We start from the raw sequence: 15,909 nt of genomic DNA, 5'->3' as shown, positions 1-15,909 counted from the left end.
GCGAGAGCTGGGGAAGACTGTTCCTCGACTCCTGACACCCCCTCCCCCAAGGTTAACTGCAGTCTCCCGGGCCCCTGCAGAAGGCCCCAGGCCAGAGGTCTGCTGGGGGGCGGTGGGAGAGATCCCTCAGAAGGCTCCATCCTCTTCTTCAGGCAGAGAAGCCCAATACCCTGGCCCCGCTGGGTAATGGCTGGAGCCACTAGGGGCCGGGCTGAACCAGGCGGCTGGGAGGGTCCTGGACACGAGGAAGCCCTACAGCAGCGTCAGCCCCCAGCCAGCACTCATTCAGCCCAGGCCTGACTGCCCCCACCCCGCCCCCGCCCCCAGCCCTAGGTACAGCAAGGCCACTGACCCCACCTGCCCTAACCCCCATCTTTGCGCCCCTTGGCTAGCTGGTGGGCAAGGAGGCCTGGCATGTGGGTTGGCTGCGCCCCTTCCCCCTGCCCCATGGGGGCTATGCATGGGCACCCGGATGGGCCTGGCACCTGGAAGCCTCATTAGGACAAAGCTGTGTGGGAGCCATGCTGACATGGATGGGGGTGTTCAGTGAGAGACCTGTGGCGGTCAGGGAGCGGAGACTGAGGGCCTTCCTGGGTACCACAGGGCCCCCTCGCGGGAGCACTAGCTGACCCTCAGGTTCCCAGCTGGCCAGTGAAGGCTGAGCCTGGAGTGGGCCTGGTTCCAGCAGGACTCTAGTTCTGGGGGCCAGCCCTTTAGCCCCCCACCTCCAGCAAGCTCCCAGGTTATGGGGTCAGAGCCCAACAGGGCCTGCACTTCGAATTTGGTGTGAATTGTACGAGCAAATCTTCTACGCAGCCCTGTGAAGCCAACCCTGCTCTTACGCCATGTTATGGATCAGGGGGCCATGGTGCAAACTGATGAAGTCAGAGCAATCCTGGCAGTGGGAATAGCAGGTGCAAAGGCCCTGGGGCTGGAATTTGCCTGGTATGTCCAAGTAACAGCGAGGAGGCTGGTGTGGCTGGAGGGACACGAGGGGCGAGTGGCGGGTGGTAGGAGATGGGGGTGGGACAGGCAGGACCCAGACGGGGTCACGGCTGTGGCAGGTGCTGTGGCCTGTACTGGGAGGCGGGGAACTGCTTGAAGGCGTTGAACAGGGATCGCATGAGCTGTCTTACAAGGTTGTTTTTTTTTATTATTTTAATCTTACAGACTTAGGCTGCTATGTGAGCATATTGGGGAGGGCCAAGGGCAGAGCAGGAGACCAAGCAGGAAATGAGCAGGCTGCATCGCAACAGGTGCTGGCTCCATGGGGGGACGAGGGGTCAGGGATACCACTCCTGGACGGCCTGAGTGGGGGTAGGCCCGAGATTCTGGGGGTTGGTGGAAGGGCCCTCACCTGATCTGCCCCAGTCCGAGGCTCCCTTCTCTCACCAGAAGGGCCCACAGGACTAAAGATCCCCAAACTGGAAGTGTTTGTCCCCAACAGATATCAGGACCTCTCAAAGGGCCCTGTTTCCTCGTGGGTGGGGGCCAGGGCTCCCGCCACAAGAGGCAATCCAGGTGGCCAGGCTGCAGGGGGCATCCCCTAAAGGGAAAGCACTCTCTAGCCTTCCTCTGGGAAAGGTTCCCAGGAGAGCTTCCGGAAGGCTGGCTGCCGGAGGGGCCCGCACAACAAGACCCCTCCCGCTCTGCCCCGGCTCCCTGGCCAGGCTGCCCCTCCTCACTAGGAAGGCCTCATCCTGAGCCTTCATGGGCTGGGAGGCAGGGAGGAGGGGGAAGCCTCTAGGGAAAGCCTTCCCCAGAGCGGCCAAGCGAGCGAGCCCCCAGGGCCAGGCCAGCGGGCTTGGGTGAGGACAGGGGCCGCAGGACAAGGCCGGGTGCCTGAGGCTCATGGGCAGTGCAGTGATGTCCTGGGGTACTGGGCCGCCGCCAGCCTGGGGCGGGGTGCTTCGTGGGAACCCGGGGCGGTTTTCTATCCCCTTGAATGGCTGCAGGCCAATTAAGGCTGAAGCCATCAGAGGCCTGTCTTGATCAAGTCATTGAGGAAGGTGACGTTAATGACAGGAAACTGGGACAATAGGGCCAGAGCGACTCACCTGCCCTTGCAGGCTCAGAAGGCTGGGCTTCTGGGCAATCACAGACACAACCGCAAGCCTGTAGTGGCCTCGGGGACAGCAAGAGGGCTTCTCCCGCAGGTGGGGAGGGGCTGCCCTGAGCCCCCCCCCCCACCAACTCCCTCCTTACCCCGGGCTATGCCCGTGGATCCAATGGCTACAACTCTGGCCACCTGGTATCTCAGAGGGAGCCTGGGACCACCAAACAAGGTGTGGTGTGTGTACGTGCCCCTCCAGACATGACTGTGGTGGGGCTTCCGGGACACATGCCTGCAGATCCTAAACCCACACCGTCGGCGTCTCTGGAGAGGATCTCGCCCTAGACCTGCCGCTCAGACCACCAGAGCCCCCACCCCGGGGAGCGCAGCTCTGGGACTGGAGCCCCCACAGCACAGTTCCCGTTGGTGTCAGGGCAGCCAGCACAGAGGGCATGACAAGGCTGGCCCCACAGGTCGTGTCCTTGCTGAGCAGATTCAGAGTTGCCCAGATTCCCCCTAAAAGCCGCCAGGGATGGGGTGCCCAGGACCTGGCACACAGCTTAAGGCCTCACCTGCCAATCAGACCAAAGACCTGCCAGCTCACCTGCACGATGGCGGGGACATGTGAGGACTGCAGCGGCCCCGGGGGCCTCTGCCCCACCTACAGCTTGTGGGAGCATGTTACCAACAGCGGCGGGCCTGGCATGGCTGGGGGCCACGGTGAACGGGGGAGCACCTGCTGGTCACCACCCCTCCCAGAGGGCTTGTTGCCACCCACTACCACAGAACCTGAGGCTCAGAGAGGAAGGTCACCATGCCAAGGTCACAGAGTGGGACAAGGCAGAGCCGAAGCCCGACATGGTCTGGGGCTCCCTCCTGTCCAGAGGGAGGATGCAGATGCCCCAAGCTCAACGGCCCAGGCCTCGGGCTGCCGGCTCTGCTCCCCGCCGGGGGCCACAGAGGCTGGGAACCTCATTAGCCAAGTGGTACTGACAGCTCCCGGGGAGCTCTATTTGTCCCACTGGCCCCCAGGACAGGTGCGCGGGAGGACAAAACCCTCCCCGGCTGGCTGGGCCCCGTGCCGAGTGCTGAAGGCACGGACACCCAGACATCTGGGAAACACTTGCCTGGCTTTCCCGCACGGGCGCGGAGGGTGGAGCCTATGGAACTCCCCGTGAGCCTGTGGGATTTCCGCAGGTGCCTCAGGTCTCAACAGCAGCGGGCTATGCCCGCGGGACAGCATGCGGGGGCTCTGCTCCCCCAACACCCCGAACAGCTGCAAACAATGCTGTCCTGGACTGCAGGCGGTCCTGGCAGGAGCCCTCCAAGTGGCTGTTTTCAGTTTGACTGCATGCGCCCTAGGGGTAGGAGCTGATCAGGCCTCGCTCAGAACGAGCCACTTCCAGTTTCAATTAAGTCCATTTTAATTTTCAGATTTGCCCTCATGCACGCAAGGAAGCCACCAAGCCCTGTGCAGAGCAGAAATGAAGGCCACCGCAGTCAGGGAGCCTGTTCCTGGACGAACTCAAGTCAGATGGGCCCATGCTGGGGCTTCTGTCCAAGTCAGAGAACTGGCCCATCCACCCAGGAGCAGCAGTCCACATCTACGCTGTGCTGGCGGGGAGAGAGCCACGCAGCAGAGAGACAGGCCCCAGTAAGGCGAATATGACATGGGGGCTTGGGGCCACCTCCTCAGGACTCTGAGGGAGCAAACGTGTCCAAGTGGTTCCATCACATTAAACCAGATGTGGTCCACTGTGCACGTGAGCCGCGCCCACTGGCCCCCAGGGCTGGGTGCAGTGCCTCAGGGGAGGGCGGCAGGGACACAGTTCCCACTGCGCTGAGTCCCTTTATTCCCCCGAGTCTCCCAGTACAGATCCCCAGCCTGCTGCCCCCCGAATCGACCGAGCTCCTGATGGCTGTGCCCCTGATCACGGTGTTGCTCTCTGCATGATTAGCTGCTGGTTCTCCAGACACTCCTTCAGCTTGTCCTCTGTCAGTGTCAACCGCTGCTCCAGGATGGACACTGTCTGCAAAACACCAGGGGAGCAGACTCAGTGGGCACAGGGCGCCTGGCTGCCCGGGGGTCCCCGCCAGTCCTGCTCCACAGCCTCCACCCCGTCCACAGGCCAGCTGCTGGCTCCTCCACCAGGGTCCTGCCGGGCCCCTCTGATGGCCGCTGGGACAGCTCCTGCCTTGTCCACCCTCCCAGCACTGGACGATGGCTGTGGGCAGTGGAGGGTACAATACACAGTGAGGGCGAGGAGGCGGCAGGTCCCACAGCCCTGGTCATTCCTGACACAGCCACGGTCAGGAACCCTGGGCCCTGCCGGTCTGGCATTTAGGCTGGGGCACCGGAGCAGAGCCACCTCCTCGCTGGGGCCAGGCTGTCCGTAAACAACTGGACACCATCAGCCATCTTCATTCCAAAGGTGAGCACTCTGCATCACAAATGGAGGTACCCCACTTGGGCCCTGCACCCCACTCCTGAGGGGGCTCCCCAAGCTGGGAGGTGAGTCCCACTGCAGGGCTGGGCCCTAGCTCCCCACCTCGAAGCCCACTTTCTCCTCAATAACGGGAAGGGTGACAGTGAGCTCACAGCAGTCCTGGAGACTGGAAGGTGACTCAGCATGGGGCCCCGCTTGTTAGCTGGACCCCTGTTGGCCACTGTGACAACGCCTGCCATCATGTTGGCTTCCGGAGGCTGAGCCCTCGCTCCCTGACCTTTTTTTTTTTTTTTTTTTTTTTTGCATTTTTCTGAAGCTGGAAACAGGGAGAGACAGTCAGATAGACTCCCGCATACGCCTGATCGGGATCCACCCGGCACGCCCACCTTGGGGCGACGCTCTGCCCACCAGGGGGCGATGCTCTGCCCATCCTGGGCATCGCCATGTTGCGACCAGAGCCACTCTAGCGTCTGGGGCAGAGGCCACAGAGCCATCCCCAGCGCCCGGGCCATCTTTGCTCCAATGGAGCTTTGGCTGCGGGAGGGGAAGAGAGAGACAGAGAGGAAGGAGAGGGGGTGGAGAAGCAAATGTGCGCTTCTCCTATGTGCCCTGGCCGGGAATCGAACCCGGGTCCTCCACATGCTAGGCCGACGCTCTACCGCTGAGCCAACCGGCCAGGGCAACTCCCTGACCTTTTCCATACACCCAGCATGATGGCTGGTCTGCCACATGCCCACAGCTGCTGGGGCTGCGTGTCCTTCGTGAGCCAGGGCCAGTCTTGCAGGCAGGGCTCCCAGACGAGGCTTCAGACACTGTCAGCAGAGGGGCAGCGGGATCTGGATGCCTGTGTGCTCCTCAGGGGAGGGCTGGCCTGCAGCCCTCACGTCCTCTGCGCTCCGGCTACGCCCACCCCATCCCCACTCAGCTGAGCCAGGCTGTGCTCACCACCCACTCCCCACGCCAAGCCCACACCAGGCACTGGGCAAGTTCGCTGCAGACAAGCATCAGAAAGGGTCAGAGGAGACAAAACTTTCTATTCACTTTCCCTATTTGTCTGCGGGCTTTCCCAGGAGGTTCTACCATCTTCCTCAAGGGTTCCATGGCGACTTGGGGACCTGGTCCCGAGGAAAGGAAAGATTCCTTGCACATTTAAAGAAACTGAAATCTCTGGGAGGGAGCTCCCCGGTAAGGCTGCTATAAATTCTCCCAGCACCCCACACGATGCCAGCCGCTCACGCAGGCTGCTCCTCCTAGCGCTGGCCCCTCCCTGAGCTGGCCCTGGCCCTGCCCCGAGCCTCAGGACAGGCCTGAGCAGTGGCTGCCCGCAGGACACGCACTGCACCCTGAGAGGCAGAGTGGAGCTGAGAAAGGCACACTCGCTGCCCGCTGGCCGCAGAGGGGTCTGCACCTCATAACAGCGGTAGTGGAAACAGCCCCAGCGGGCCCAGAGTAGCGTTCCGGAACTCTCCACTGGCTGCTGGGAAACTCCCACCACGCTAAGCCCCCAAATCATTCTTCAACCAGACTTTTTCCGACAGCCCTAGACTCCGGGACACGAGGGGGGGGGGGGAGGGAGCCAGCCTGCTTATTCTGAAATCATGGGCTTTCCATGTGCCATCCCTCCACCACAGAGAGGGTGTCCCCAGAGAAGCACAGGCTCAGGGCTGCTGGCGCCCAGGCCACCCTGACGCCACGCTCCCCAGCTGCTGGGCTGATGGAGGAGGGAACAGAGTACCCAGGAGAGGGCGTGTGCTGTTGGGATGTCGCCAGCAAGAACTGCATCCCAGCATGGTGTGCGGCTTTGTTTGCAGTGTGACCTTGACCAGCTGGTTCAGAGCACACCCCCCACCAGGTCACTGGGGAGCAGCCTCAGCAACTGGCTTCAGCCCTGCCGTTCTGCCGCCCAGGGCCGCGCAGGCCTCTGTCTCCTGCCACAGGCACCTGGAGACAGGGCAGGCAAGGGGCACGGCCGAGCACCACTCCGCAGTCCCGAGCTGGAGACAGGGCAGGCGAGGGGCACGGCCGAGCACCACTCCGCAGTCCCGAGCTGGAGACAGGGCAGGCGAGGGGCACGGCCGAGCACCACTCCGCAGTCCCGAGCTGGAGACAGGGCAGGCGAGGGGCACGGCCCAGCACCACTCCGCAGTCCCGAGCTGGAGACAGGGCAGGCGAGGGGCACGGCCGAGCACCACTCCGCAGTCCCGAGCCCACACTGCCCACCCCTCGGCTCGCCGTCCTTCTATTCAAGGGCAGATGAGAACCGACCCTCCCAGCTGCCCCCTGACCGACACACCCTCTCACCTGGCTCTGTCCAGAGAAATGGGCCAGAGGCCTGAGCCTCTCAGAAAGGCCAAGGAGGGAAATGACCTCGTGTGACACAGAAGAAGGGAAGCTGGAGAACAGGCCAACAGGCCAGGGCCCCAGCCGCCAGGCAGACCTGTCTGGGCAGGGCCCCCAGGAAAGAAGGCCCACCTCCCAGGCTCCTTCACTGTAGGGTCAAGCTCTTCCACAGACTGACCCCACCCGTCTGTTGGCCTGGGAGACAACGGACCGCTTACTAGGCCCCATGCCATCTGGCAGCGCATGCCGAGTCCCCTCAGTAATGGGGGTGGGGCCCACACTCGAGGACAGCCCAGTGGGAGGACTAGGACCGGGCCGAGGGCCATCCTGCTGGTCCTTACACTCTGCCCCAGGGGCTGCCCACCAGGTGTCGAGGAGCCCTCAGCCCCTGCTGGTCCTTACACTCTGCCCCAGGGGCTGCCCACCAGGTGTCGAGGAGCCCTCAGCCCCTGCTGGTCCTTACACTCTGCCCCAGGGGCTGCCCACCAGGTGTCGAGCAGCCCTTAACCCCTGCTGGTCCTTACACTCTGCCCCAGGGGCTGCCCACCAGGTGTCGAGGAGCCCTCAGCCCCTGCTGGTCCTTACACTCTGCCCCAGGGGCTGCCCACCAGGTGTCGAGGAGCCCTCAGCCCCTGCTGGTCCTTACACTCTGCCCCAGGGGCTGCCCACCAGGTGTCGAGCAGCCCTTAACCCCTGCTGGTCCTTACACTCTGCCCCAGGGGCTGCCCACCAGGTGTCGAGGAGCCCTCAGCCCCTGCTGGTCCTTACACTCTGCCCCAGGGGCTGCCCACCATGTCGAGCAGCCCTCAGCCCCTGCTGGTCCTTACACTCTGCCCCAGGGGCTGCCCACCAGGTGTCGAGCAGCCCTTAGCCCCTGCTGGTCCTTACACTCTGCCCCAGGGGCTGCCCACCAGGTGTCGAGCAGCCCTTAACCCCTGCTGGTCCTTACACTCTGCCCCAGGGGCTGCCCACCAGGTGTCGAGTAGCCCTCAGCCCCTGCTGGTCCTTACACTCTGCCCCAGGGGCTGCCCACCATGTCGAGGAGCCCTCAGCCCCTGCTGGTCCTTACACTCTGCCCCAGGGGCTGCCCACCATGTCGAGTAGCCCTCAGCAACCCTTGGGGCCAGGTCTTTATCTTCCCCATTTCAGAGGGAAACTAAGGCACAAGGAGATTAAGCAACCTGCCTAAAACCACACAGCTCACACCTGACACGCGAGGGCTGTGAGCTCCAGTGGCCTGGCTTCAGAGAGCAGGGACTATGTGCCTTGCTGTCCCCATCAAGCGCAGGTGAGGACAGGCCTGGACTTCCTTTCCTCCACTCACTCTGGCCATGGGACCCCAGGAAACTGGCTGCCCTCCCACCCCAGGACTGGACAGGCTCTAGACAGGACAGGCTGAGTGAGGCCCTTCTGAGGGTCAGGCGTGGAGTGGCCAGGGAGGAAGCAGGGCCAGCAGCAGGGTTCCTGTCATTTCTGAGGCCATCCTTTGCCTGAGGGAAGGAAGGGGAAAGGGAGGGCAGTGAACCTACAGCCCCTGCGCACTGGGGGTGAGCGAGGGCCAGGCTGGGGCTCAGGATGATGTTGGGGATGCCCCTGAGACCCAGGGGAAAGCACCCTGGCCCTCGGCAGGGCTGCCCAACCCAGGGACCCAACAGGAGGGAAGTGTTGACAGAACCATGGGGGACCAAAAGCAAGGTCACGAGCCAAGGGTTTCCAGCATGACCCAACCCGAGCTCTCCAGGGAACTCCTCCTGGGAGAGGCTGCCAAGGGCGTTTTATTCAAGCCCTGATGTTCCAGCTCAGGGGAGAAACACTGACATCCACCTCCCACTGGGGCAGCAGCAATGGGGCTCTCTCCTGGCGCCAGGTGTGCAAGACGTTTCATGTAACACCCCGCGGGTCTTCTGAGTGTAAGACGCCAGGTGTGCAAGACGTTTCATGTAACACCCCGCGGGTCTTCTGAGTGTAAGACGCCAGGTGTGCAAGACGTTTCATGTAACACTCCGCGGGTCTTCTGAGTGTAAGACGCCAGGTGTGCAAGACGTTTCATGTAACACCCCGCGGGTCTTCTGAGTGTGGCCCAAGAATAACTCAGTTTATTTTTGGTCCCAGCAGGGCTGTAGTGATGCCCAAAGAAGCCGCCCGGCCCCCAGGCCCCGATGGCAGTGGAGAGCGCACCTGCAGGCCGGGCAGGTCCTGCTTCGAGCCCCACTGTCCCGGGGCCTCCTGTCTCATGACAGCGTTCCCAGGGAGCTCCGATCCCACATCGTCTCCCCCGACCCCCAATGGCCCGAACTGGCCGGTCTGGGTGCCCTGTGAGGGCAGAGCCTGGGTCTGTGTGTCTTTAGCCCCGACACGTATGAGAGGGACTCAGGTGCATGGGGACTGCAGTGTGGCAGCCACAGGAAGGTGGAAGGGGGCTCCAAGGCCCTGAGCCATTCGGACAGAAAGAGGGAGGCCCCTGCTGCCTGGCCCTGCCCCCCCAAGACTCCCAGGTCTGCGCAGGGACAGAGGGAAGGTGGTGCCCCTGCAGGCTGGTGGCTGTTTTCGGAGCATGGGCTCCAGAGTGAGCTCTGGGAGCGAAGGTGTGGCCTGGGAGGGTCCCAAACAGGCAGTGAAAGGAAGGACATAACCCGCACTGCCCAGAAGACTTGGGGTGCACCCTCTCAGTCAGGCCCCTTGGAGCGGCAGCTCCCCTCCCACAGCCACAGCCGCAGCCGCGGCCGCCACCTTTGCTGAGGCTTCCTGTGCGTGCCCCATGAGCAGATGCAGCGGGGACACTGCTGCCATAGTCTCCAAGGAGCCCGAGGGGTCCATGGGACGCCCAGGGGCCCTCCCGACATCATCTACTCCCACACGACTCTTAGGTGCCTGCCATGTGCAGCGAACATGGGGCTTCTGGGTACTGACGTGGCCACAGGACCAGTCCTGTCAGGACCAGCTTTGGGCCAAGCTGCTCTGCTGGGACTGGCAGCAGGTAACATTTTGGAAGAAGGAGAAAAGAACAAGGCTGATCAGCCAGCCAGCCACCTTCTGCATTTCTCAGCTCTCTACCCGGCCAGCCCCTTACAGATGCTTCGGCAGCTGCAGGCCACACCTGCCCTCCAGTGCCCTCTCTGGTCTCGCCCAGCTCCATGCCCATGCCCTGCTCCAAGCAGGTGGGGACGGGGCCCCCTCAGGTGAGCAGTACTGGTTCTATGCATGAGACTCCCTCCTGGGCCTCTTTGGGACACGGAAGACAGGTAGGTGGCACAGAGTGAAGGGGGTGGCTGGGCCAGGGACAGACTGACGGCAGAGGCCAAGGGCCTCCATCTCGCCCTGCGCCACCCCAAGCACTCCGCCCAGGCTGTGGCACAGCAGCACGGGCAACCAAAGCTGCCCTGGACGGCAGCCCGGCAGGAAGCCAGGGACTGGGGTATCGTCGTCCAAATGGGGCGAGATGGGGAGTGGAACAAGAGGGCCACAACGCTCAGGGGAGGGGCTGCCAAGGCCAGGCACGGGCAGAAACCCCACAGAGAGGAGTGCGTCCAGCAGAGCCAGGAGCGGGCAGGGGAATGGGGGTGCAGCACGGGCTGACGGGGCACAGAAAACAAACCACAGTCGGACTGTGTCCAAGACCCCTGGTGGGTGTGTCGGCCAGCAGGGCAGTGGGGTCAAGGTGCTGCCACTGCCCTGTTGGAGGAGTCCCCGCACCAACTCTGGGCAGGCCACCCCGCCCGCGGGGCTCCCCCAGGCCGGGCGCTTCCCTCTCAGGCCCCTCCACACCGCTCCACTCCTGCCGTGTCTCTGTCCTGTCCGAAAGCTGACGCTCTCCTGGCAGGGCGCTCACATGGCACTCAGGCCTGTGTTGTCTGTGCTCTTCCTGCCCAAAGCCCGCCTGCCCGAGGCCCTCCTCCAGCCCTCCTCACCCAGGAAGTCCTCCTGGCCCTGACCCCAGCTCCCAGCACATCATGGCTGTAGCACAGGTGTGGATCCTTAGAAAAGGCTGTCAAGAGTGTCTCACCACCCCCACCTTCGTCATGTACGGTAAGACGATAGGTCCCAGAGCTGTACAGCCTGGGTTTGAATCTGCACCTGACCACTACCCTGCTGAGTGGGCTTGGGCAAGTCACCTGACGCAGGGCTTCAGAGCCCTTGTCATACACTGCACCCCACACTGTGTCACTGTCAGGGACCCATGTTTACGTGGCGCTTGCCCTGTGCCAGGCTGGGCACAGGGGTGCCCTGTGGGCAGCATGACTCTCACAGCTCTTGCCCTTGTGGGGAAAGCTCTGGACACCGATGGGGCTTGACAAGGCCCCAAACAAGCCAGCCTGCGGTCAGGCCTGGGAAGGTCTGAGCCACTGTGGCATGCGGTGGTCTGGCTGCTTCTCCCGTGAAGGAAAGCTCCTTCTAGTCATTTCTAGGCTTGTGGTTGCCTTGGGCTCCACCAGGCAGAGTCCCCAGAGCGGTTGAGGGGCCAGGCCCTGTGGCCCCCAACATAGGAGCCAGACTATGGGGGGACAGAGAGTCCCAGCTGCTCTGGGCCTCAAGGGGAGGGCACAGTCACCGAGCCATATCGCAGGCACTTGTGCCAGGCCGCGGGAAACACCCTGGGGCTCGCCCCTGGCTCACTGCCCACTCGACTGCACTACACGGAATGCCAAACTTTCCTCTGGTTTCATTGCAAAGATGGAAAAATGTGGAATTAATCTCCCCTGTAGCATGGTTTTGACTTCACTCAGATTCTAGAGATCAAAAACAGATGTAAGCAAAGGGACTCTCTCTGCTGTGGGGTCTTGTGAGCTATGAAAACAAAGTGGGGCTGCCGGCCCATGCCTGCCGCTCTGCCTCCCTCCAGCCGGCTCCCGCGCTGTCCCTCCTGTGCGGCTGTGTGTGCCTGTGTGCGCATGTCTGCGGCTGTGTGTGCCTGCGTGTGCATCTGTGTGCATGTGTGCGCACGTGTGTGCATGTGCCTGCGTGTGTGCGTGTGCCTGCGTGTGTGCGGCTGTGTGTGCCTGTGTGCGCATGTCTGCGGCTGTGTGCGCCTGCGTGTGCATCTGTGCGCACGTGTGTGCATGTGTGCGTGTGCCTGCGTGTGTGCGGCTGTGTGTGCCTGTGTGTGCATGTGTGTGTGTGCCTGCGTGTGTGCGGCTGTGTGTGCCTGTGTGTGCATGTGTGTGTGCCTGCGTGTGTGCGGCTGTGTGCGCACGTGTGTGCATGTGTGCGTGTGCCTGCGTGTGTGCAGCTGTGTGCGCCTGCGTGTGCATCTGTGTGCATGTGTGTGTGTGCCTGCGTGTGTGCGGCTGTGTGTGCCTGTGTGTGCATGTGTGTGTGTGCCTGCGTGCGGGGCCGCCCCATGCCACATGTCAGGGGTGACCAGGGCTAGACACAGGGGCTGCTGGTCCAAGCCCAGCCCTTCCCACACCGGGGCTCTGCCTCTCCGGCAGGCGCAGGCCCCAAAGGCGGCCTCGTCGTGGGGAGCCAGCCTGGCTAGGGGGGAGTGCTCCCAGCTTGGGCCTGGACCTGGCAGGCCTGGGGGACAGCTGGGAGGGAGACCAGGAGGGGCTGGCAGGAGGGGCCCGCCAGCTGGCCCAGGAAGAAGAAACCCTGCTGGCCTCAGCAGAAAGTGGGGGTGCGCCCCGTGGGGCTGGAGTCCAGGAAGCAGCCGGCTCCTCCCCCTCCCATCTTAGGACTAATCTGAAGAGGACCAGAAGCTCGAGGCCTCGCTTCCGAGGGGAAGGAGCGGAGGTTCCCTCCCACACTGACGTCAACACGTGAACTCGCCCAGGATCACACACGGCGGACGCACAGAAGAACTGAGTTTCTATAGCAAGTACTCCCGGCCTCTCTGGGCTCGGCGACTATCTCTTTAACCACCCCCTTCACCCCACGGTCTGGTGCGAACAACACAAAACGAGCTTTTGTCCCCCGAGCCCACAGGCCTGTGTCTCTGCTTCACATTATCTCAGGGATATAGGGTTTCTGCACCCCCAGCCCCGCCTCTACTGAGATCAGCTCTCCGCAGGAAGTACACGAGACACAATTTTCTATTGCTGGATTAGCCACGGGATTAAGAAATCTTGGCTAATTTACCTTCCACATAACTTTACAGCAACTCCTTTTAAATAAACACAGGTCTTCCATATTACCGCCAAAGGAGAAACTTTGAAAAGTGGGTTCACTTACCACCACCCAGAAAACCAGACGCGCTACAGGACCCGCGGGGTGCTACCCGCACCTGGAGGGGCCCTGAGCCGCACACCCTGCTGACACTGGCCTCCGCTCACGCTCATCTCTGCCAGCCACGGGCAGGCCAGCAAGGAAGCCAAGTGCTGGAAAGGGACAGACCCCACGGTGCAGGACACGGGTCACTGTTCAGCCCCCGCTCAACTGTACTGACTCCCAGGTGAGTCTGAGCAGGAGGGAGCTTTGGTCACCTCTGCATCCCATTTCTTCAGACTGTCCTCCCACAATCCGTATAAAGGAACTAGCTGACCAAGAGCTGATGAGACACAAGTGTCCCAAGTCAGAGATGCCCGGTAGCTCGTGAGAGGCCTGGGAAGCCTGGGAGACAAGTTGGGCTGGGCCCAGCTGATAGGACTGCCTCAGGGCCGACGCCGGGCTCCCAGGGCCCTGGCCTGGCGAGAGGGCCTGTGGACCCATGGCGGACGCCTGGGCTCCCGTCATGGCAAGTTTTCCGACTCCCCGGCTGGGCCCAGACCGCTCCCCAGCGCACTGCCCCGCTGAGTTCGAGGGTCCATTCTGCTCTTCCCCTCCGCCGAGCTAAGGCCACCGCGGCCACAGTCTGGGCCTAAACAGCCCTTCCACAGAGTGGGCAGAGGGAAGTGGCGGGCCCAGCTGTTGCTGTCCCCACCTCCCCTGGTGGTGCTTCATTTGGAAGGGCACCAAGGGGCCACAGGGTCAGCTGTGGCATGGTCAGTCTCAGGGCCAGGCAGGCCCAGCGGGGGGCTGCCTGTCACAACCACAGCACTCATTTAACTCCTTCTCGTGGCCGGGGCTGGACCCTTCCCTGGAGGGCTCAGGGCCCCCAGATGAGCTAGAACAAGCCTCGCGGAGTCCCTGACTTCCTCCTCTCAGAGTGAGCCCCTGCTCCCACCCACCCCCAGCTGCAGGCCTGCTGGGGCCTCACAGGAGGAATCTCAGACAACCGTGACCATTCCCCGGCCCCAGTGGTAACCACAGCCATCCCAAGCCCATCTGGCAGATGGGGGCCCTCAATCTGCAGCTTCTCGGGGGGGGGAGTGTGCTCTGTCACAGCCGCAGACGGATGGAGGATGGGCTACCATCCAGCCCCTCATGCCATAACAAACACAAGCTGGCCCGCCAGGACTACTGCCTGCTGCCCGCTGCCCGCTGCCCACAGCCCAGCCCCGGCTCGGTCCTGGGGGGAGGCAGCCCTCTGCCTTGTGCCTCTGCATCTGCAGAGCCGGAGAGCCTGCGGGGAAACTGCCAAAAAGAGTGACAGGGCTGGGGAGGGCCAGGGCCCGGCCCCCTGCAACCACTGGAGTCAGACCCCAAGGTTGGTGGTCGAGACCAGACAGTGTCTGAGTCCCTTGTCTCCAAACCCAAGGGCAGGAGCTCAGGCTGTTCTGAACTCGACTTTGGCCCAAGGGTGGCCCTTAATCATCCACGAAGAGGGGACAGCCACATCTACCCTGGACCATGCAGGCCAGGCGGCTGGCTGAGCTGAGGTGCAGAGAGGGCCACTTCTGTGGAAACCAGCACACACCACCCGTGGCACTGCCTGGGTGTGCGGGACGTCCGGGGCCGCACACACCACACGGGGACGGCGGGCGTGCAGGTGACTTGCCCCTCCCCAGCAAGTCTGTCCGGGCACACCTGGGAGGACTGCCCCAGGGAAGGTGGCCTCACTGTGGAGTCTGTTTCCACAAACAAGAGCTGGTCGGCCCAGGAGAGTGACATCAAGGGCCTGTGAGGGTGGTCAGGCAGCTCAGTCCACCTTCCCCACCCATGCAGCACTAGATGCTTCCCCTGAGTGCCCATCAGACAGAGGGGACCTGCCAGGACCACGGGGGGGGGGGGAGCGGGTGTCTCAAAGTGAAGGGGCTGTTCTCGCCACCTCCCCAGAGCGAGCAGGCGCGACTCCTTCGCCTGGCGGAGAGGTCAGCAGTTACAGCCACCAGGACACGCAACAAATGACAACACCAGAGCCCAAACAGGCAGGACTGGGGGCTGCCCCTGGCCTGCCCCCGCGCCGCACACGTCAGTCCCAGAGCCCAGCGGCCCCAGCGCGTCCCAGGAACCTGCCGTGACACCACAGCAATGCTGTGGCCGGCCCGAACTGCGGTGCCATACAAACAGCTGGAGCAGGAACCCCAGGGCTCGATGTTTTTAAAAGCAGCAAGACGTGACACTGGGGCCAAAAGTAATTCTGCTGGGGCTTCTGAACAAAGCCACCCAGCCTCTCACCGCCGGGCCCTCCTAACAGCCTCCCCAGCTCCTGGGTCCTGCACTTGGCTCTGCACAACGGTCCCTGGCTTTGAGGAAGACCCAGCGCCTCTGTGACTTCCAGACCCAGCTGGAACCTGTCACTCAGGGGTCGGGAGCGAGCGGCAGGAGCCAGTGCGGGAGTCGAGCTCAGGCAGGGAGGGGTCTAGCCGAGGTACAACTTCCAGCATCTGGGAAACGGACCCCTGTGTTATTCAGTGACACCCCCAAAAGAACACGACGGGAAAAGTCAGGGCCTCCATCCGGACACCCACGGAATGCTCATCACCAAGCAGGCAGGCCTGGCAGCCACGGGTGGTATCAGAGAAAACTTATGGGAAGGAGGTCCTAAGGGACATCTCAGAACCACCTGAGACGCTGACCTCTCTGCTGCCCCTTCTAGGGGATAGACAGATGGGCTATACTTATGTGTCTCCTCTATAGAGGGGGAAACCACACTGTCCCCAGGTCCACACAGGAAGAGGCAGAGCTGGGCCAGAGCAGCTGAGGACCCCGTGAGCCTCGGTCAGGCCCACCAGGTCAGGGACCCAGGGTAGCCACAGGATGGGTGGGGAGGGGATGGGGAGTTAGCATAGGCTCATTAGAGGAAGGGGGGCA

At 62.9% G+C, this 15,909-nt stretch overlaps 1 protein-coding gene across 1 annotated transcript in view; it reads right to left on the bottom strand.

The window, feature by feature from the left end:
- Positions 1 to 1,198: 1,198 nt before the first annotated feature.
- The window catches only part of POC1A (POC1 centriolar protein A), a 71,100-nt gene continuing 56,389 nt past the window's right edge, over positions 1,199 to 15,909 (bottom strand). Inside the window, exon 11 of the mRNA XM_066245404.1 lies at positions 1,199 to 4,083. Within this exon, the coding sequence (XP_066101501.1) occupies positions 3,985 to 4,083 (99 nt within the window). The 3' untranslated portion in view covers positions 1,199 to 3,984. The remainder of the gene's footprint in view (positions 4,084 to 15,909) is intronic.

Source organism: Saccopteryx bilineata, chromosome 10 (genome assembly GCF_036850765.1).
Source record: "Saccopteryx bilineata isolate mSacBil1 chromosome 10, mSacBil1_pri_phased_curated, whole genome shotgun sequence".
NCBI lineage: Eukaryota > Metazoa > Chordata > Mammalia > Chiroptera > Emballonuridae > Saccopteryx > Saccopteryx bilineata.
The sequence above is the reverse complement of the archived record's forward strand: the minus strand, read 5'-3'. Positions and strand labels throughout refer to the sequence as shown.